Source organism: Apostichopus japonicus, chromosome 14, assembly GCF_037975245.1.
Source record: "Apostichopus japonicus isolate 1M-3 chromosome 14, ASM3797524v1, whole genome shotgun sequence".
Lineage (NCBI taxonomy): Eukaryota > Metazoa > Echinodermata > Holothuroidea > Aspidochirotida > Stichopodidae > Apostichopus > Apostichopus japonicus.
Genome location: NC_092574.1, coordinates 6625746 through 6646821, shown reverse-complemented (window position 1 = coordinate 6646821; position 21076 = coordinate 6625746). Strand labels below are relative to the sequence as shown.

The window sequence follows — 21076 nt, the reverse complement described above, 5'->3', positions numbered from 1 at the left end:
AAAGCTGAATAAAGGGTCCAGCACTGAGCCAAATAATGGAAACAATTTGTTAATTTTTTTTTTCCTTCACTCGTTGTTATAAAAGATATCATTAGCACACTGGTTGCTGTTTTCTGATAAAGTTTAACCTCCATCTGCAAGTCAGGAAGGGAAAACAATTTGTTTACTGCTCTGCAAATGTTTTAAAGAGGGTCCATGCATGTATCACAGCAGCTGACAGGAGTATATTTTTCTAATATATAAACACCACCCTGGCCCACCATCCATTCTCCCTACATCTCAACATTCTATGAGGAGAATGTAGATGCTTTTAAAACTCTGACAATCGAGTAGTGGAGAGGCAGAAACATCTGAGTGAGAAGACTCACCAGTCTGTGTCGTACCTTTGCCGTTTCGATGAAGTGCCGACACCAGGGACGAGTCCGAGACTGACGAGGGCAGCCTCCCCCTCGGAGGGGATCGCTGGTCCTTCTTCTCTCTCTGGGTGGATGGTTCTTCTTCTGGAGTGGTTGCTGTAGTACTGCTAGTCATGGTCGTACTGACATCAGAATCCTGTCTACTGTAGCCTTCAGACCCACTGTTAACAAAAGTCACATACCCAGAGGTAAATAATAATAATAATAATAAACAGTTCTTATAGAGCGCAACTCAAAATAATATCTCGCCGTGCTGTACAAAAGAAAGTGAAAGATATGTACACAATATACAATAAGAGTAAACATAACAATTATAACAATGAAAACAGGTCTGTCTTCAAAACAGTTTTGAAAATCTCCACAGACACGACATTCTTTATGTTGAGTGGGCGTTTATTGCAAAGGAGGGTTGAGGAGTACTGGAAAGATCGCTCGCAATAAGATTTAGTGGACACAGAGTGCATAGAGAGCAATGATTGGGTGCTAGAGCGCAGACGGCGAGGTTGGGGTATAACTGTGAGGTAGGTTGCATTATGTGTACCATCCTGGGGTGTCTCATAATGAAGGGATAAATTATGCACACGAGTGTCACAACAATTCTGTCTATACTTGCAGCCAGTAAGAATATATATTTAATTTTTTTCTTCTTGTGACCATTAAACGTTCACAAAGTGTTTGTTTTTCACTAATATTTCTCATGACAAAGATCTCTGCGATAAAAAGGAAGAAAACACAGTTGTAGGGTTACATAGGATCCAAGGAACCATCCATAAAATGGTTATCACTTTTATAATGCATTTTGGTAATCAAACTCTGAAAACTGGATTTAAGGGTTTTCGAAAACTATGGAGGGAGCTCTTTCAGTAAAAGAAATAGGTCGGAAAGCTTTTCAAGAAAAGTACCCTGGAGGCAGAGTACAGTACACTCATCAAAATCCTTTAAATAATAACAGTGTAATATAGTTGCAAGTGAGAACAACAGGAGAAGAAGACTGGACATCTTGCAGGGTGATGAACTAACCTGTCATTTAAGTAAAAACTGGCTGGAGGAGTATTGCTTGAAAGTTTCCCTTGCTGACGAACCGGGGCCACAGCGCCCCCGACCAGGTTGTTCAAACTCTGCGTCGTTTTCATGGGACGAACTCTGCTTGTTGGGTATTCGGTAGAGTTGCTTCGGATGGTGGGCGCAGATGTGTAAGTCGACATTGAACTACCACCCACTGTGTACAATGGAGACGAAGAACGAAACACAATCAGTAATCGATATAATAGATTGTAAAACAATACAATACAAACATACTACAATATTTAATACAATAACTGAGACTTAGCTAGACTACTAGGAGGCATTGGTGGTACCTAGAAATTACCTATGCTCCTTGGAGGTAATGGTGGTACCTGGGATTTACCTATGCTACTGGGAGGTAATGGTGGTACCTGGGACTTACCTATATTACTTGGAGGTAATGGTGGTACCTGGGACTTACCTATGCTACTGGACAGTAATGGTGGTACCTGGGACTTACCTATATTACTTGGAGGTATACATGTTACCTGGGACTTATCTATATTACTTGGAGGTATAAGTGTTACCTGGGATTTACCTATATTACTTGGAGGTAATGGTGGTACCTGGGACTTACCTATGCTACTGGGAGGTAATGGTGGTACCTGGGACTTACCTATGCTACTTGGAGGTATTGGTGGTACATGGGACTTACCCATGCTACTTGGAGGTATCGGTGGTACCAGGGATTTACCTATATTACTTGGAGGTATTGGTGGTACCTGGGACTTACCCATGCTACTTGGAGGTATTGGTGATACCTGGGACTTACCTATATTACTTGGAGGTAATGGTGGTACCTGGGACTTACCCATGCTACTTGGAGGTATCGGTGGTACCTGGGACTTACCTATATTACTTGGAGGTAATGGTGGTACCTGGGACTTACCTATGCTACTTGGAGGTATTGGTGATACCTGGGACTTATCTATGCTACTTGGAGGTAATGGTGGTACCTGGGACTTACCTATGCTACTTGGAGGTATCGGTGGTACCTGGGACTTACCTATATTACTTGGAGGTAATGGTGGTACCTGGGACTTACCTATGCTACTTGGAGGTATTGGTGATACCTGGGACTTATCTATGCTACTTGGAGGTAATGGTGGTACCTGGGACTTACCTATGCTACTTGGAGGTAATGGTGGTACCTGGGACTTACCTATATTACTTGGAGGTAATGGTGGTACCTGGGACTTACCGATGCTACTTGGAGGTATTGGTGGTAGATCATCATCACATTCTTCAATTCCCATCGATGGATTGGACTCTGAGATATGAGAGACACTGCCAACGATGCTGGATGGGTCATTTGATCGAGCTGTGAAGGAACACAGGTATCATTTTTACTAAGAAACTGTTTTCAAGGATTTCCAAAGAACTCTTAACCAAGCTAATCAAAATCATTTCCACATTAGGTTGTAACCAGTCCTTTACTTGTACTTCTACTGTAGTCAACCTGTCTGGTAGTCAACTTTATACGTTTCACTAACACTAAGTTGGGCTCGGAATTCCACTTTAGCTAATTGTGGGCAATACTTGTACTGAATGACCAAGCAACCTTGTAAACTGCAGTTTAAAGCAACTGAGTTGGAATAATCTGGACATATTTACAAGCTTAGCAAACTTCTCATCCTTTCATTTTATTTGTCCATCAAGTAACTCATATATTTTCCATACGAACACATCGACTAAATAACTTCTCAACTGGCAGCCAGCCTTATCACTTGCTGATAATATTTGTTTCAGAGTAGAGTATTATTAATCGACAAACAAAGTGCGAGATGAACCTTGCTGATAAAAGAGATGCAGGTCTACGGTGAGATGAAAAGTAACATACCATTTCAAGTTGTTGAAATGTTCAGCCTGTTTTGGTGTACCATTAATTAAACATTGAACATTAATTCAACATAAAATGTATCTCGTGTTCATACAAGCAGGAGACACCAAAGATACCGCAAAATGCTTTAACAACTTCATTAATTTGATATAAAGACAATATTTATGACAACTAGCGCTTCTAGAATACCAAACGTTATAACGAGTCACTACATTTTATGGTGATGTCGAGTCATTACCAGTTATTACTTCCCGATTCGGGTCAAGTCATGAACTCAAGTCACTGTATGATCTCTATGATGGGGGGGAGGGGGGAGGGGGGAGGGAACTTATTCGAGTCAATTCACTCTTGAAATGCAGTGACCCAAGCCATGACTCATAACAAACATTCTCCAATTTAAAAAGACTACAATCCATTAGTGACATATTGCTAATTTTACCATAGACGGTACAGTGACCCGAGTCAACCGATTCACACCCAAGGTAGGAAAATTACTTTCACTGACTTGAGTCCACTTGAAAATGGAGTAATTCATTACAATACTTCCACAAAAAAAAAAATTATAATTCATGTTTTGAATTCAAAATTAGCAATAAATATCTCTCTGGGATTTTACAAATCCTGTATTTTCAGGAAAGTAATCTTTTCATAAGCAAAGTGCAGATAGATCTCTTCCCTGAAATTAAAGAACCAGTTATGTTTTTTATCAAAAATTAAGGGATCCAGAGGCAAGGTTAACGCACTAACCTTGTTCAATAATGTTCTGTAAGCCCAGAGCGCCAGCTAGTACTGTAAAACCGGGGTTGCTCACAACCGAAAAGTTACAGAGCATTTCAATCTGACCCCAACGATGGGCTCTTTCTTTAAGTTCTGTTGTGACCTCAGTAAGTATCGACCTGAAATAAATCACACAAAAAAAACAATAAGTAATGAATTGAAAGTAATCCACATTCATGAAATAACAGTGATTCAAAACCAATTATATCTTTCTGTCTTGCAATTCAGGTTATTATAACAGAAAGTAGGTACAAAGTAAGGGATATATTCGAAGAAGAGTACATTTCCATAATCAAAGGGTGAACCTATTTGACATGTTATATCCTCCTTCAAAAATAAGGACATTTCCTGCGGACATTTGCGAGCAGATAAATGGACGCTATTTATAAGTAACTGTGCATTCATTAATTCAGTATTTGTGCAATGGGAGAAGAAGTCCATTCTCATGACAACAAACATGAGAACAAACATGGTGTGGGGGGGGGGGGAGGGGTGTACTCTTCAAGAGGAGCAGATCAGATGCGATTGAGAGATGGGAAAATGCAATTAAATGGCAAAGAGGCAAGTCTGTGAGACGGGACATAATTTACTAACAAGATTTCCATTCGTATTACAGTATTTAAAAAAAAGAAGACATTTGGACTTTGATATTTGACTAAAATGCTTAAAACAATCTCCACAAGACATTCGATCGACGTCCTCATCTATTATCTTCGATACCAGAACGCAAATTGAAAAATCGGCAAAGGGCTTATAGTTGCTGATCTGGCGATTCTTGTCTTTAATTTTTTTAAGGTGAACACAAAACGGAAATCCGATCCACAAAGCGAATAAACAGAGCTTTTTGTTTATCGTTTACATTCAGCTAACCTGGCTTTCTGCATCTTCGTTTCCACTTCATCCATGGAGTTGGTGTGGGCCATTCTGAAAGCCCCGATTAAAGTTCCTCTCTTTCTTCTCAACTTCAGGCACTGAAACCAGAGAGAAGAAGAACATTGCAGTGAATTGTAAAACTCTACAGTCATTCAATTCTCACTCTTTCGAGGAAGAATTACTGATCTTAATGGTAGCATAACTGTTGTTCACATGTTATACAATTACATCTCTTACTCCTTTTGAAAGGAGATAGTCACCAGCGTCTTTTCACCAGTATAACAGGGGGAGGGGGGAGGTGGGGGAGGGGTACCTGTAACTGGCTCCAAAACTTGGGAGGGAATTTAAGCAGCAAATGTACCAGAAAGGAGGTACTTTACATAACTGAGCTTTACAACAAAAGTACCCAGAACACTTCATGTTAAGGTTGCAACAATCAGCTATTTCTCTATCTCTCATTCACTTCTTGAAGAAATTAATTTTCCCTTTTTTCCTTTTTGATGTCACTAAAACCTTTTTTTTTTCCGAAATTAAACTCCCTCTGCAAGGGATGGGGTTGGCAAATAGAATGACAGCCTTACCACAGACATGCCAGAATATTTCTTTCGATGCTAAAAGGAGACCTAACCTTATACGAGACTTATTTCTGAGAATACATCAATTCTGTTCTTGACTCACCACCTCTTTGGCTTCGTGGAGCTGCCTCTCTGCGATACTCTTCTTGACCGTGTGGTGTCTCATTTCTACCTCGTGTGTCAGCTGCAACCACTGTTGGAGGAGAGACGGAGGGGACCAGCCCATCAGTTCATCCAATTGACGCTCTGTCTCCTGCAGAGCACTCCTCACCTGAAAGACAAGAGAGGAGGGGACAATAATGACTATTTCTATTGAACAGTGGCGGAGCTAGGGGTATTGGTCAGGGGGGGGGCGAGAATGGTCTGTAGGGGCACTTTTGAAACTATCTAAGCGGTGCGCCACCACAGGTTGGCGCAGAGCGTACAGAAATTTTTTGAGTAAAGATACTCCCTAGATCGCCGGAAATGACACTTCCGATCCTTGCTTAATTTGCAGATAATGTGACAAATGGCAATAGGCAGATGAGAGCACAATCAAAAAGTCAATAATCGCGAATAAGTAAAAAGTGGTAAAAAGTTGAAATGGGCGCCAGCAGTCCATTTGAGTCCGGGGGGGGGCATCGGCCCCCCTGACTGTACTGATGCTCTGCCACTGCGATTGAACCACAAAACGAAAGGAAACATGAGCTACCCTGATAGGTTTATACGTAATAATTTCTTCCTGTGTTATAACTTTCCAATATCTCCTTTTAAACTGCAAATTTGTACTGAAACCACTCCACATTCACCACTTTACAGCCAAAATACAGCCTCTGTTAACTGAGTGGGCCACCAAAAAAGTGCACCAGGAACATTTTCCAAAAGCCAAATTACAGCCACAGAAAACATTACCTCATTCTATTTTGCCGCCAACAATTGCACTAATAATGTATAAATAGATATAACAAATAATATAAATATGATGAAATTACAGTGAGAGTATTCAAACATGGCAAGTTGTATAAAAGAAAATAATTCGTCACAATGAAATTAGTAGGATGCTGGATGATGGATTTAAAAACATATCACAACTTGCAAATGAGGGTATAGCAAAGCCACATATATACTTTCTTAGTACCACTGAGTGGTGTGAAATTATTTGTGAAATATAAACACGTCTTGGTCGGAGCCGCTGGGGTCGTTCCCTGAAACATAAACTTACTATTTATAACATAACAATACCTGTACTAATTCCTCTTCAGCGGTAGTATTCACCATGGCAAGTTGTAAAAAGGCAAATTTGTCACAATGAAATTAGTAAGATGCTGGATCACAACATGTAAGAACTTGCTACCTAGTTATAGCTAAACCACATACTTTCTTAGCACCACTGAGTGGTATGGAATTATTTGTGAAATATAATACGTTATTGTCCGAGCCTCTGGGGTCGTTCCCTTATATTGATATATATATATCAATACCTGTACTAATTCCTCTTACTATTTACGACATAACAATACCTGTACTAATTCCTCTTCAGCCAATCTCAACTTTTCCTCGTTGTGTTCGGGAGTATTCTCACTTCCAATGTCAGACTTGCGGACTTGTCTAAGTCTCTCGGCCTCTCTCTTGGCTTTGTTTATCTCGTCCTTGAGTTGGGCTTCCATATACTGCTTCTCTCTGACCGCACATTCATGTTCCTCCCTCGCGGCATCGAGTCTACGAGAGACAAGAAAAGAAAAAGAAAAAAGAACTAGTATGAGAATTGAAAAAAAAGTACATCGTTTAAACAAAGACACTGCAATATTACATGACTACAAAGACATGACAAACCCTATCACAACCTTTAGAGATTTCCTCAATGGTCACTGATGTGAAAAGGTTGAAGGAAAACAAAAACTATCACAAGCAACTGGTTGTGACAAACAGAAAGTAATCTACTTTAAATTGGCTCATTTGGCAGCCAATTGTTTGGTCAAGCAGAGTGCTAACGTATCATGGAATCAATCACTCAGCGGCTATTTACCATGCACATGTCTGAGTACAGCAGTACAGGTTTAGAGTACAGAATAGCACTCTGTACCATGAATTTGGTTTGGTTGACGGGTACAAAGAGTTATGCTATACACCATCGACATACCTTGGGGATAGCTAACGTGATTGTGCAAATGGTACAATCCAGTTCTAATCTTCAAGATCACTGGTGATACCAGAATTTTAAGAGTTGTAGGGAGGGGGAGTGGCAAGGCAACAGTTTTCAGTGGGGGGGGGCAAACAATTTTTGGAAGTGCAAAAATGCATCCAATGAAGTGTTCATGACAGGTAAAATTTAGGGGGCAGAGGAGTATCAGCACCTGGGAGGGGACACTATGAGGACAACATTCATGATTGGATGATATGCCCCCCCCCACTAGAATGCCATTCAATAGAGGGCAACGTTATGAAAGCATTCTCATGATAAAGTATAAATATGGGTCTTAATTTAATGCATAATCTATGGTTCTTACCTACTGTGTGTTGATCTTAATCATAAGGAAAGAACCTATGTAACATAGATTTACACTATACTTACAGTTGGTAAACAAACAAACATGTTGTGTAAGAGCATCCGACAATGGACACACTTTTTATTAACCAGATAATAAATGTTCAAAAGGTGTAGTAGTACTTCAGTGTGAATAGGCATTTCAGTAAGATAGTACACCCAATCTGCAATGTGTTCTTCTTATAGTGCAATAGGCAAGCCATGTAAAACATAGGCATTTCATTACGATAGTACACCCACTCTGCAATGTGGTCTTCACTCAACTATATTGCAAAAGGTAAGCCATGTAGAATAGAAAAAAAACTGATGAAAGGAAAGTCTTCTGGAAGCCTTGATGAGGTACAACCTCTTGAAGTCTAGATGTGGTACTACCTCAAATTGTATGAATAAAATCACACCTTTGCCAGAGGTATATATCTTGGGCTACTTTGGGTAGTGGTTTATAACAGTTTCAGAGGATTTTTTAACAATTCACTATAAATGTCAGGACCTTGTGAATGATGACCACCACCACCTTGCGGTAGTGTCAAAGGTCACAAGTTATACGGAGTGCGCCCCCAATGACTTACTTATCCTGCATCTGTTTTAAGGAGTCTTCTGCTTGCTGGAGACCTTCAAGCTCGTTCATGATGTGGTTCCTCGAATATCTATGTTGGACGAAAGCAAACCAGCAGCCTCCGAGAGCGATGATTAAGGAAAGAACGAGGACCCAGTCTTTGATGTAACTATTCATAGCTGTAAATATCAGATGATAAATAGTTAAATCATTAAATGAATGAAACGAATGGATAGATAGACGGATGGCTAGATGAATAACTAAAGAGATAAGCCAAGCTCTTAATGAAGGAGCACATTGGTCATTGACCAGGATAAACATGCCAGAACCAACTGTTCACCGATACTCAACACAGTGGTTTTTTGTGTGGGACCAACTAAGACACACACACACACTCAATATGAAATTCACCAAAGCCTTATTTAGGGAATTATGGTGTTGACTAGGTTTCTCAGATTTTCACCTTTGATTACCTCAGATGACCTTTGACCTCTATGACTGGAAGTCTTATACAACAAACTAAGATGAATTCATGTACCAAGTATCAAACTAATCCATAGTGTAAATTTTTGTGTTACCCTGATTATAAACCGAGGGTACACACACACAGCCACGCAACTATACCCACACACACAGCCATGAGCCATGCCATCACACAAACATCTACACACACAGCCATGCCATCACACAAACATCTACACACACAGCCATGCCATCACACAAACATCTACACACACAGCCATGACATCACACATACATCTATACGCTCACACATGCCATCACACAAACATCTACACACACAGCCATGCCATCACACATACATCTAAATGCACACACAGCCATGCCATCACATATACATCTACACACACAGCCATGCCATCACACATACATCCATACAGCCATGCCATCACACATACATCTAAATGCACACACAGCCATGCCATCACATATACATCTACACACACAGCCATGCCATCACACATACATCCATACAGCCATGCCATCACACATACATCTAAATGCACACACAGCCATGCCATCACACATTCATCTACACACAAATAGCCATGCCATCACATATATACATCTATAAACACACACAGCCATGCCAGCAACATCAGCAAGGAAATAAAACAGATGGATAAGAAACCCACGCAGTAGTGATCAAATTATTTCCTTTCTTCTTTTATCGCTCTGTCGTTAAACAAGAGAACCTTTTTATTATGCAAAACTGGTTGGCCAAAACAATAACGGAAACAACCCACTCCCTGCTACCTAAATTTTACTGGTATCTCCAAGTTACTTCCGTTTTTGTTACGAGCAGTGCTATACAAAATGTTGCACCAAATATCCAAATAATGACATTACAAAACCAGCTGAGCGCAACCGAGCTTATTATAGCTTGGGATCCTAGAGTCACTGTATCAGATCCCAAACTAAAATACGTTTGAAAGGTGCACGATTTCTAAAGAAAAGACAAACAAAGACAAACTTCCGGGCGGGTAGATACGGAAGGAGGAATTAGTGGGTGTGGCCCAGGGAGCGAGGGCGCAGTGCTAAAATGTTTCCAAAATGTGTAGTTAAGTAGATAGGAAAGTGCAATTGTGGAGTGAGAGACAGGTACAGTAGGTAAGAGAGGAGCGGAGGAAATCTTCTCTCACAGTCCTTTCTTTGTTTCCCCCACCCCTCCCCCACTCCTTTTCACCTCCCAATGAAGTTGTCAGATATTATTTATGGTGCAACCAATTCCACACTTTAGACCACAAAGTCATTCAGTCACATTTAATGAAAATTGATTTATACAGAGCATATATTTGTAGACTACATGAACAGTACTAATTTGCATAAAAGGAAAGCTGTACAGCTGGATACAGACTTGTGCATGATACAGAGCTCCCTACTGCAACAAATGTTACATAAATGGGCTTAGTCAGTGTTGATGTGAGTATCTTTAAAACTTCTTTTCGCATCAAGTTTTACTGAGAGATGTAAAGATTACCATCAAATTTGATATATATGTATATTTTCCCCCATTTTTTTTTAAATTTTATGTTTGTGGTAACCCATGTAGGTTGATATTTTTAACCTAAACTTGTATCTGGTTGCAAGTCCACCCACAGCAGCATTTCAATTCCAGACACAAAATCATCTTCCTAAACTGGTTTACAAAAACAAAATTCCAGGAGAAAACTTGTAAACTAAAACCATTCACAATTTTTCTTAAAATTGTAAAGAAAACTTAAGGTTCCAGAGATAAAAACTCTTTTCATTTTCCTTTTTTTTTTATGACAAAGGTCACAACACATGGTAGCAGCTTACATAAAACCTTGATACCAAGACTGGTTACAAAAGAAGCAAATCTTTTATTTCTACTTAAATAACCAAGTCCGTCTCTTCCATAAAACATCCACAAAGGTTTTAAATGAGTCATCCCTAGTGCATGACTTCAACAGTGAGGGCTAAAACCATATATACCAACTACAGTATAAACTAGACCAGAACATACATATATCATATACTCTCTGTAGGACTGTGTCAAAATTGTCCAAGACATCTGCCGAGATATTCACAAAAAACAGATGTCCTTGGACAAGGCTGGTGGAGTTGTGTAAGGGTGTGAGGCTTATTGTTTTATGGCACACGTTGGAAGAGTTTGGGTTCGCAGATTTGTTTACAAAAAGGGGGAAAGACTGGTGGAATGTATAAGCTGTTTCTGGCCATTATTTTTAGTCAATTTCAACCTTTCACCTCCATAGATGACAGACTCAAGAGGCCTGCTAGTCACCCTGAATTTATTGCATGCGTATTAAAACACTCTATGATTAATAACAGATCTCAAGTAAAGAAAAAACCCTCTCTCACATTTTCAACTTCAATAAAAAACAGAGCACTTCCAAAAATTAAAAAAAAACATATTTTCTGCTTTCCATAAATTGCTTGCATCCACACTTCAAAGGCAAATATTGCATAATTTACTAATTCGCCAAAGAACCTAAAGTTCCATTTATTTGCAAATTATGCAATAAAACAAAGAGCTTAATGGTTTGATGAATGTCACTAATGCAATGGTATACAGAAGACTCTCAAAATTTGCCTGTTTTTTTCATTTTTCTCTTGGTTTTGTTGTTATCTTCTTGCATATAGAATTTTTGAGATATGACAAAAAAAAATGCATAATAGCAGGATATTGCAATATCACTGCTTTTAGATGTGAGCAAGCCCATTCATTACCATGGTGATCGGAGTTGACATATCGAATATGAATGAATCATAAATATAAACAACAACAGGGAGGGAATTTTGTTGTTGTTGAATAATTGCAGGTAGGTCATGTGTATGTACCAATTGAATGGAAGACTTACAGAGAGATTTGAAAAACAACCTAAAACAAGGAACTACATAAATGAAGTTGTGTTGAAGTTTCAAAATGATGATGAATTACAGAAAAATGTGTGACACTTTTCTTTGTTTTTGGAAAGTTCATAGCTGTGTGAAAGAGAACCCCCACCTCCTCCCCCCTCCCCCTGTCCTCCCACTTGCTGTCATTTTTATTATATGGTTAAATTTCCCAGAACAGTATTTTCCTTCCTGGGAAACCAAAAGTGGACAAAATCCGCTCGAAAATTTGCGATCTAGACACTTTGGTTGGTAGAATGAGAAGGAAAGGCGGTGACCGAAGGAGCCGGTCATAGAGGGTGCACAGTGTTAAAAGATTACCAGGACATTCTAGGCAGGGTAGAACGAGGGTACTAAGGCTGTGGGGAGACAGGTAAGCGAGGAGCGAAGTAAATATGTGTACACAGATCTGTGTACACACGTTATCCCTACTTACGCTTTGGAGGACCAAACAGAACCGCGTCCATCGCTTTGAGTGATATTTTCTGTCGATGTATAGGATTTGTGATCCCCAGGATACCTTGGAGGAATGTTGGACTGTTGACTGCCAGCCTACAGGAGTGATAGAAACAAAAAGAAACATGTTCATCAAGTATTAAATAATTACCAATCGATGATTGACGATAATCGATATTTATTAAACATGATCTCCGTGGAATCTATAACAATGAGAACGAACAAGAAGGGGTGGGGAGGGGGAGGGGGATGGGGTGGTGGCAGGGTTAATTTGGTTAGGTCATGGTAGTAGATTGGAGGGCATGTGTTGGTCGGAGACAGGTAAGAGAGGAGTGAAGAACATAAATAAACAATCAACCAAAAATGTTGTGGTTTTAAAGGATAACCAAACCCTAATGAAAACACCCATCATTGATTTCATTTCCATCTGAGGAAACGTTTCTAACATTCTTTAAACCATTCCCCCCCCCCCCCCCCCCCTTCAAATATGGGATGAATTCCTTACAATGACATTTCAATTAGACTGCAGTATTTTATCATCTTCCCACTATCCTCCCCACTGATAACAATGTTCTCTTCATCTCTTCATAATTTTTTATTGAACTAAGAAACTATCCTAAATTTGATATCGCTATATTATTGGTCTTGACAGACTTTTCGTCACCTTCTCAACTGACTTTCAAATGCATTTTTAACCTAAGCTTAGATGCCCTGTTCAAGCTTCCGTTCAACAAGTTTTATATGTTTACAACCCTTTTGAAGAACCTGCCATTTCATACCCGACTGTATAATATTCTGTGGTATGGAAATCTAAATTCACTATATACTGTAACTGTCAGAAATTGTGTAAGGTTATATTTTTTTTTCCATTTTTTTTTTTTATAATTTTTTTTTTTTAAATATTGACTTCTCCTCTTGTCAGAGCCCCAGGGTGTGTTCCCAGAAACTTTAAGAACATTTGCATGCTTGTCTGAATAAAGATGAAATTTAAGTGCAAGTAAAATATGGAACTGTGCATATGTATATTTGTGCTGGTATGAGGAAATGCATGCAATCACAACTATACAAAGTTGCACATGTACTGGTTGGGAGCATATATACTGAATATATATTGATTTTCAGAATTATCACTACCCTTATGTTAAACCAGGCAAACCCTGGAGGTTTCTTCCGGTACAGTAGTTAACTTTATACACCATAGATAGGAATCAAGCTCATGTATATATTACAGTAATAATTAATCATAAAAAAAAAATTCTGACTAAAGCCAAGATCTGATATCACAATTTTTATTATCTCGCTGCACGCTTGGATACAAATGCAAGAAGAAGGCACTATGTCATTTAATTTTCATTTCAAAGTTTTTCCCCCCCACAAATGTTAAAAAATAAAAATATTGGAAGAACCTAACAAGAAGCAAATAGCAAAGGAGAAAGCAGATCCACCAAAGAAAACAAAACAAATATATGCACTAGAGTTTAAAGAGAGGAATATTAACAACACACAGGAATATAAATCCCTTACAATCACTAAAGGAAAGAGAGAGGGAAGAAAAGAGAGAAATTGATCCAATCTGCTCAAAGTCTTCCTTCAGTGAACCCTTGTTTTCAATGTTGGGTCGGGCAAGTTAAATCAAACAGTGCTTTAACAGTAAAATATTTGTTTGCATTCCTTCCAACCCCCCCAAACCTTAGACCAGAGATCTGTTCTTGGTGACATTCTGAAAACATCTCTCACAGAGAGTTGAAAGTTGACAATGCTAGCAAGGGTCACACGGTGCTTAAGGTTACCGATTGTGCTAGATTAGAGAGAAAAAAGTAAGGGTGAGAGTAGAGGGTACACATGCATGGTGGGGGTGGGGGGGGGGTGGGAGAGAGAAAGGATCACAGAGGTCCACAGGGAGATAAATACAATTTACACTCACTTCGGCAGGGTGGATCCTTCGATGGCATTATTCTGGAACGTCTCGGCATACTGCGGCAGCTCTACAAAGTCCACCAGCCACCGCACTGTTTCGTCCACCGTCCAGTTATACACTACCAAAGATAACAGAGCAAAGAGTAAAAGTTTCAAAAAAATATCTTTGAGCAACTGACCACGAAAGCTCAGGACGATTGGAAAATATGAAAAAGCAGATTCTATGGAAAACGATATAAATTTAAATAGTTGCTCTCGTTACAACCGATTACGCATCATCGGGAGAATTTGTCCATCCCTTAAAGAGGAGGTAACTAAGTCTCTCATCTATTCGCTGGTTACATCTCGTTTCGATTACTGTAATGCTCTCCTGAATGGAACGTCATGCTCCTCAATCAAAAAACTACAGAGGGTCCAGAATACGGCTGCCAGAATCATCACCAGAACCCGCCGTTACGAACACATCACTCCAGTACTCCGAGACCTGCATTGGTTGCCAATTCATCGCCGGATAAATTACAAGCTCATTCTGCACATTTTTCGTATTCTTCATGATCAATCTCCGAGTTATATGACTGATTTGGTGAAACGCTACACTCCAGCTAGGACATTACGGTCCCCAAAGTCATCTTTCTCTAGTCATTCCTCGTACTAACAAAGTCGCATATGGAGATTGTTCGTTCAGTGCAGCAGGTCCTAAACTCTGGAATTCTCTTACTCATCACTTGAGAAATGTCACATCTATTGACACTTTTAAGAAGCATTTGAAAACTTATCTTTGTAGGCTTGAGTATGGGCATTAATCTTATTCGTTGTTTTATTCATATAACTGTGCCCATTTTTATGTATATTTATATTTTTATGTTCTTAATTGTGGTTTATAACCCTGTCTTATCATATTTTACTTTTATTGCTGTTGTTATTACTTTTAGGTTTTCTTTAGTTTGGTAATTTCATATTCCAGGTATTGGTTCTTTTGTACAGTGCTCTTGAGCATGTTTTATTTCATGATAACAGCACTTTAAGATATGGTATTTATTTATTATTATTATATATTCAATTTCTTGGTTTCCCAGGTTTACCCATAACGAGAGACTACAATTTGTTGTCAAATTAGCACAGAGTTTCACACCACCCTCGAATAAAACCTTCAAGGCATGTCTTGATATCACCTGGGGACGTGCTCGTAACTCCGATCATTGTTATATCGGCAGGCTCGTTATGAGATGTTAACTTGAATTCAGTCTCAGCTCACAGACTATATGCACTAACTTTGATGCTTAAGACAAGAAGGCCTCAGAACCTTTTAATACCATAGCTTTGCTGTACGAAACATGTAAGAACTTGGCAACTCAAGATGCTCCACTGACTTAGCGACTTTTATGCTACCAACAACCTAGGGCTGTGCCGTGTAAGTTTACACGGTTAAATCGAATAAAATTCAGTTTAAACTTTAAGAATCATCTTCTAATCTTTTAAATGGTTCCGTTTAGAGTACCGAAATGATCAACACTTGCCAAAAGAAAAACCACAAATTCATCTGAAAAGAACCAAAATTTCTTCCAATCATACAGATCATTGAATTTGTTTGAAAATAAATATATGATAACAATCAACCGCAAGGTACAGGGTTAACAACATTTAGATCATTAAACAGTAAATTCACAACGCTACAACGTTGGCAACAAGAGGATGTCAAAGGTCAAAGCAAACTGCCTTCCAAAATAGACGATTACCAAAGAATTTAAATGATGGATGGAGATGAGTGTTAGAGGGGCCTCAATGGCAGCTATGTAATATGTACATAGAGGGGTGTGCAGATTTCCATTTGTTCAAAATGACCGTCACTGTTCAATCTGCATTTTTACATTGGAAGCCCATGACGGCTGTCTAGTAAACAGCCAAGGTCTCAAGATTTGTGGCCTGCCCTGAATGTCTAAGATTGACCTAGAATATGTACCAGGATTGCTCAAACCATATTTACAACCTGAGAAGAATTCAAGTGAGAAGAACAGCCTCGATTGCTTCAAAGACGAAAAAGCAAAGTCAAATTGAAATCAACATTTTTTGGTCTCCTTAAAAGTGAACGAAACTGAGATTACAGCTGTAGGAAAAAGAATATGTAAAATAAAGTTAAACCAGAAAAAAAAACTGACCTAATGGGACAGCTCATCCTGTAATCTGAGTAGTACAATTTAAAAGAATGGAGTGACTTTGGCAGGGTTTGTTTCGACTACATCAACACTGAACAGCGACTAATAGACACTTGATCTTCGGTTTAACCACAGGTTTTTAACCCAAAGGGTCACACTTTGGAAACATTATACAATTTTTTCTTTTGTAGCAAAAGGTTAAAATCTCCAGCTGGGAATTTCAAGTAACCTTACATTTCTGAGAAACATTCAAGATTCTTTTTTTTTTTTTATAATTTTCTAAATCTTAGAAGAGAGAAAGGTACAGTATTACATGTCATTATTTGGGATTAGGTTTTTAAAGGTATTGTTATCTTTATGATGGGATATGTACAGTATATATACAGTATCTGAAAGTGACTTTGTAGAAACGAATTTGGAGCCGGCAAAAAATATAGGCGGTCGGCCACATCTGAATGTAAAACTAGTCGAGTTTGGGATATGCAACGGTAGACTGCCACCACTTTTATTCTTAATATTAGAGATATTATGAATGAAGCAGAATAATTACATAACATCTACCGCAAACTTTAGACAAATCCTCAGACGACTGGTCTCTTCATCTCTCTTTGTTTTATTTTGTGATTGCACAATTTTTTTTACTTTACAGAATCTATGACACTAACCTTCGAAAAAAGACCCTTGTCAGTTGCCAAAAAGCTATAGAACAACACTACACACTATAACATGGTGTTCCATGGTGTATTAACGGTAGTAAACTGTGCATGCTGAAGAAACGACTGCTAGTCTTCCTCAAGTTTCCTCTTTCAAAAATGAAGGGAAGCCTAGCAAATCTTAGTCATCCGTGGTCGCTAGATAAAATGTCTGGTTGCCTGTAAGGAGCAAATCCTAGACAGATAACTGGATCGTAGTCGTCGGCACACATCTGCGATGATACTCCAGTCGCAAAGCCTGTAGCATTTACAAATTGTTGGCCTCCACGAGATATTTTACTCGTACTGTACGATGCGCGTGCGAGATGAAGTGAAGTCCATTTCTTTACGTTATTTCAGAAATGTTAGAATGAAGGGTTGGGCAACAATGAAATCTCAAACGCAAAATATAAATTTGTAGCTATAAAAATGAAAACTTTGTAACTAAATATCATGCCTCTCCCTACCCAAACGAGGATTTCTTGGTTAACTTTTTTTCTGTCATCAATGTACATAACTTGTTTGTGTTACAAACGTCACAGATGAGTGCAAGTTTGAATCCTGGCCAGATCATTACAATGTGTACTTGAGCAAGGCACCTTATCTCCATTGCCTCTCTTCACCCAGGTGTATAAATGGTGCGCCGGTTTGTGGCTGCACCCTATGGGAAGGCGCCCAGGGGACACTAGCTGTGGTGCACTGTGGTGCCCCAGGAGAGATTGTTTGAATTGTGCACACTTGGGTGTGTGTAGGTGTGACAAGTTACTAATGACCAGGGTTAATTACAGCGTGGCCAGACTTTATTTTAAGTTGTACTATATAAGAACTGTTAATTACTATTATTATTACTGACCAGTAGAAAACTTCCACGTTGTCCACAACTCCTCCACGCTGACGTGCTGGTCTCCCCGGTGAAATACATTATGCCTGTCAAAGTCATCTTTGTACTTCAATTCATCTCTCAAAAACTAAAATGGAAAAACAAAATAATTGTAATAATTGTAAAAAGTTGTTCAGGACTTTAATTTGCAAGGCCGAATAAGATGAATATTAACAGGACAACAGTACTTTTTGCCTGATAAACATCACAGACCAAACCAAACAATTTGAGTGATTATTAGTAAATTTCCAAAATGGCAGCACATTTTCTAAATTGGGTTACAAACATAAAGACAGAAATTTGTACTGACAATACCTGCCAGTTTTCTTTCGATAAGTAAGAATTGGTAGATATTTCTTTAGAAATTCTGACAATATTCACAAGGGGCTGAAATCTCAGACGCTAACATCTATAAGGGAGAGGAGATACTGTAAGTCCATCAATTTGTCATTCCATGATATGCTCCATCTTCAGGGAAAAACACTGTATATACATAATTAATACCCCTCACAGAGTCACAGTGTTAGTTCAAATGCAAGTTATGGTGATTTCATGCAGGAATTTTGTATTTGAACACACCTCTTCTGAAAACAGCTGAAGATTTTACTCTGATGAGCTCAGGAGAATTTCAGTATGTAAGTTTACAAAAGCACTGCTTCATTTATAATATCATGAAATAGGATATATATATGTAGTTGAAAGATACACAGTCATTATAGAAACAAATTTGCAATATAACTGATATTTTGACCTCTAGTACCATTATTGAAGCTTGCACAGCTAATCATTGTAACTAGACAGTTTACAGTAATGTGCACTACACTACACACTTTATTAATCTCATTTATCTATCCTTTAGTACCAGCAGCTTTTATCAAAAATAACTGAAGCTTAACAACATTCAGGAAGTTCCTTATTTAAGTGATAACGTTCTGTGAAATGTCTTTATCATTCAATGTGTCTGGTAGGTGTGAATTGTACACACGGTACCAGAGTATGAGTTGTGCACACTGTACTAGAGTATGAATTATACACACTGTACAGGAGTATGAATTATACACACTGTAACCATTTAAAACCATTTAACACCCTCATTACAATGCACAGCATAACGGTGACTGATTTCCTAACAGCTACCAGACACTTCTACGTATTCAACCCCCCTCCAATTCTATCTACCCAAAGTACCTAGTTGAGCATAGACAATCTCAAAGTTAGACCTTATAAGTAACCTGGACTACTGTAGTTAACAAAGCTTGAAAATACTCTTTTCTTGGGGGATAAAGATAGTTGTAAACCAATTCCCTGCCAAGTACTGGTTGGGAATTTAATGAGCGACGATACTTACCTGTCTCCAATCTACTTAAATGGACGTTCCTCATCTACATACCTAGCCCACTACTCCCCCAATTCCACCTCCTCACCGTACCACTCTCACAGTGCAAAATACCTAAGATATTCCAAAACTTACTGGTTTGGATATTTAGGAGTGACAAGCTTATCTGTCTCCTCACAACCTCAGCCAACATTGTACGTTTTGTTGTCCGGATTTCCTACAGCGATTTTCGTACGGAATTGGAACCTAGGTTCTTGGTCTTTACCATACTACAGTATCCAAATTATGGAAACGACCAAGAACACAGGGTCAATTCCGCACGAAAATCGCTGTAGGAAATCCGGACAACAAAACGCACGATGTTGACTGAGGTTGTGGGGAGACAGGTAAGCGAGGAACGAAGTAACTAGTATAGTACTTCAACACTATGGAGAATGGAGAACCTTATTTAGCTCCCAAACATCCACTAAAACAGATTACAGAAAAGCTTGCTTCTTTTAAGAGAAGGAAAAAGAAGAGAAGAAACTCACCTCATCGCTCTCGGACAAATCGACGTTGCCGTTGTGATCATCGTCGATCTGTCTGTGAATTAGTTTGAGTGCATCGAAGCCAGGACGGTCATTGTCTTGTCTCAATGCCTTGCAGGCCAAATCATTGTCTTGACACACTATAAGGAAGTAAATCAGGAGAAAGAAAACAAAAAAATAAAGTAGGTTTGCTTCATACAAAACAAAACAAAAACATAAAGTAGGTTTGCTTCATACAAAACAAAACAAAAACATAAAGTAGGTTTGCTTCATACACAACAAAAACATAAAGTAGGTTTGCTTCATACAAAACAAAACATAAAGTAGGTTTGCTTCATACAAAACAAACAAAAACATAAAGTAGGTTTGCTTCATACACAACAAAAACATAAAGTAGGTTTGCTTCATACAAAACAAAACATAAAGTAGGTTTGCTTCATACAAAACAAACAAAAACATAAAGTAGGTTTGCTTCATACACAACAAAAACATAAAGTAGGTTTGCTTCATACAAAACAAAACATAAAGTAGGTTTGCTTCATACAAAACAAACAAAAACATAAAGTAGGTTTGCTTCATACAAAACAAAACATAAAGTAGGTTTGCTTCAAACAAAACAAAACAAAAACATAAAGTAGGTTTGCTTCATACTGTACTCCTATGGGAATCTCCTCAATCCATTGATCATTGGGTTCCATCACGACCTTTGACATATTTCCTGCATTAAGTGCTACACAAGCTTCAAGCTACAGCTAATTTGTGCAGCAAGGTTGATTTAAAGGGGAAAAATATGAGTAGCTTTACAACTTGGGACTTCCAAACTTGCAATTGTCCACAAAGCCAACAACTTTTTTTTTTAGGGGGGGGGGATGGGGATGGGGGGCGATATGAACATCCAGTGATGGATGGTACCACTGGATTCCTTCCATTGTGTAAACTAGTCCGTAATGATTCAAAAACTCATCATCTTTTATTTAACCATCAAAGCGTGTGAAATTTGTTCTTCAAACCACCTGAAAGCTTGAACAGCTTGAAACAGGTACTACTGTGCTATCAACCCACATTCATGATGGGATCTTGCCACTTCAACTAG

At 38.7% G+C, this 21076-nt stretch overlaps 1 protein-coding gene across 2 annotated transcripts in view; it reads right to left on the bottom strand.

Moving 5' to 3' along the window:
- Positions 1-21076, bottom strand: part of LOC139980005 (stromal interaction molecule homolog) — a 41600-nt gene that overhangs the window by 5352 nt on the left and 15172 nt on the right. The window contains exons 3-14 of one of the 2 annotated variants that reach the window (XM_071991334.1): positions 19987-20123; positions 18094-18208; positions 14403-14514; positions 12459-12574; positions 8640-8805; positions 7046-7244; positions 5650-5817; positions 4969-5069; positions 4069-4217; positions 2683-2802; positions 1437-1635; positions 369-577 (exon numbers count right to left, since the gene is read on the bottom strand). In XM_071991334.1, coding sequence (XP_071847435.1) covers positions 369-577; positions 1437-1635; positions 2683-2802; positions 4069-4217; positions 4969-5069; positions 5650-5817; positions 7046-7244; positions 8640-8805; positions 12459-12574; positions 14403-14514; positions 18094-18208; positions 19987-20123 — 1791 coding nt within the window. The remainder of the gene's footprint in view (positions 1-368; positions 578-1436; positions 1636-2682; positions 2803-4068; positions 4218-4968; positions 5070-5649; positions 5818-7045; positions 7245-8639; positions 8806-12458; positions 12575-14402; positions 14515-18093; positions 18209-19986; positions 20124-21076) is intronic. The other variant, XM_071991335.1, reaches the window with a different exon arrangement.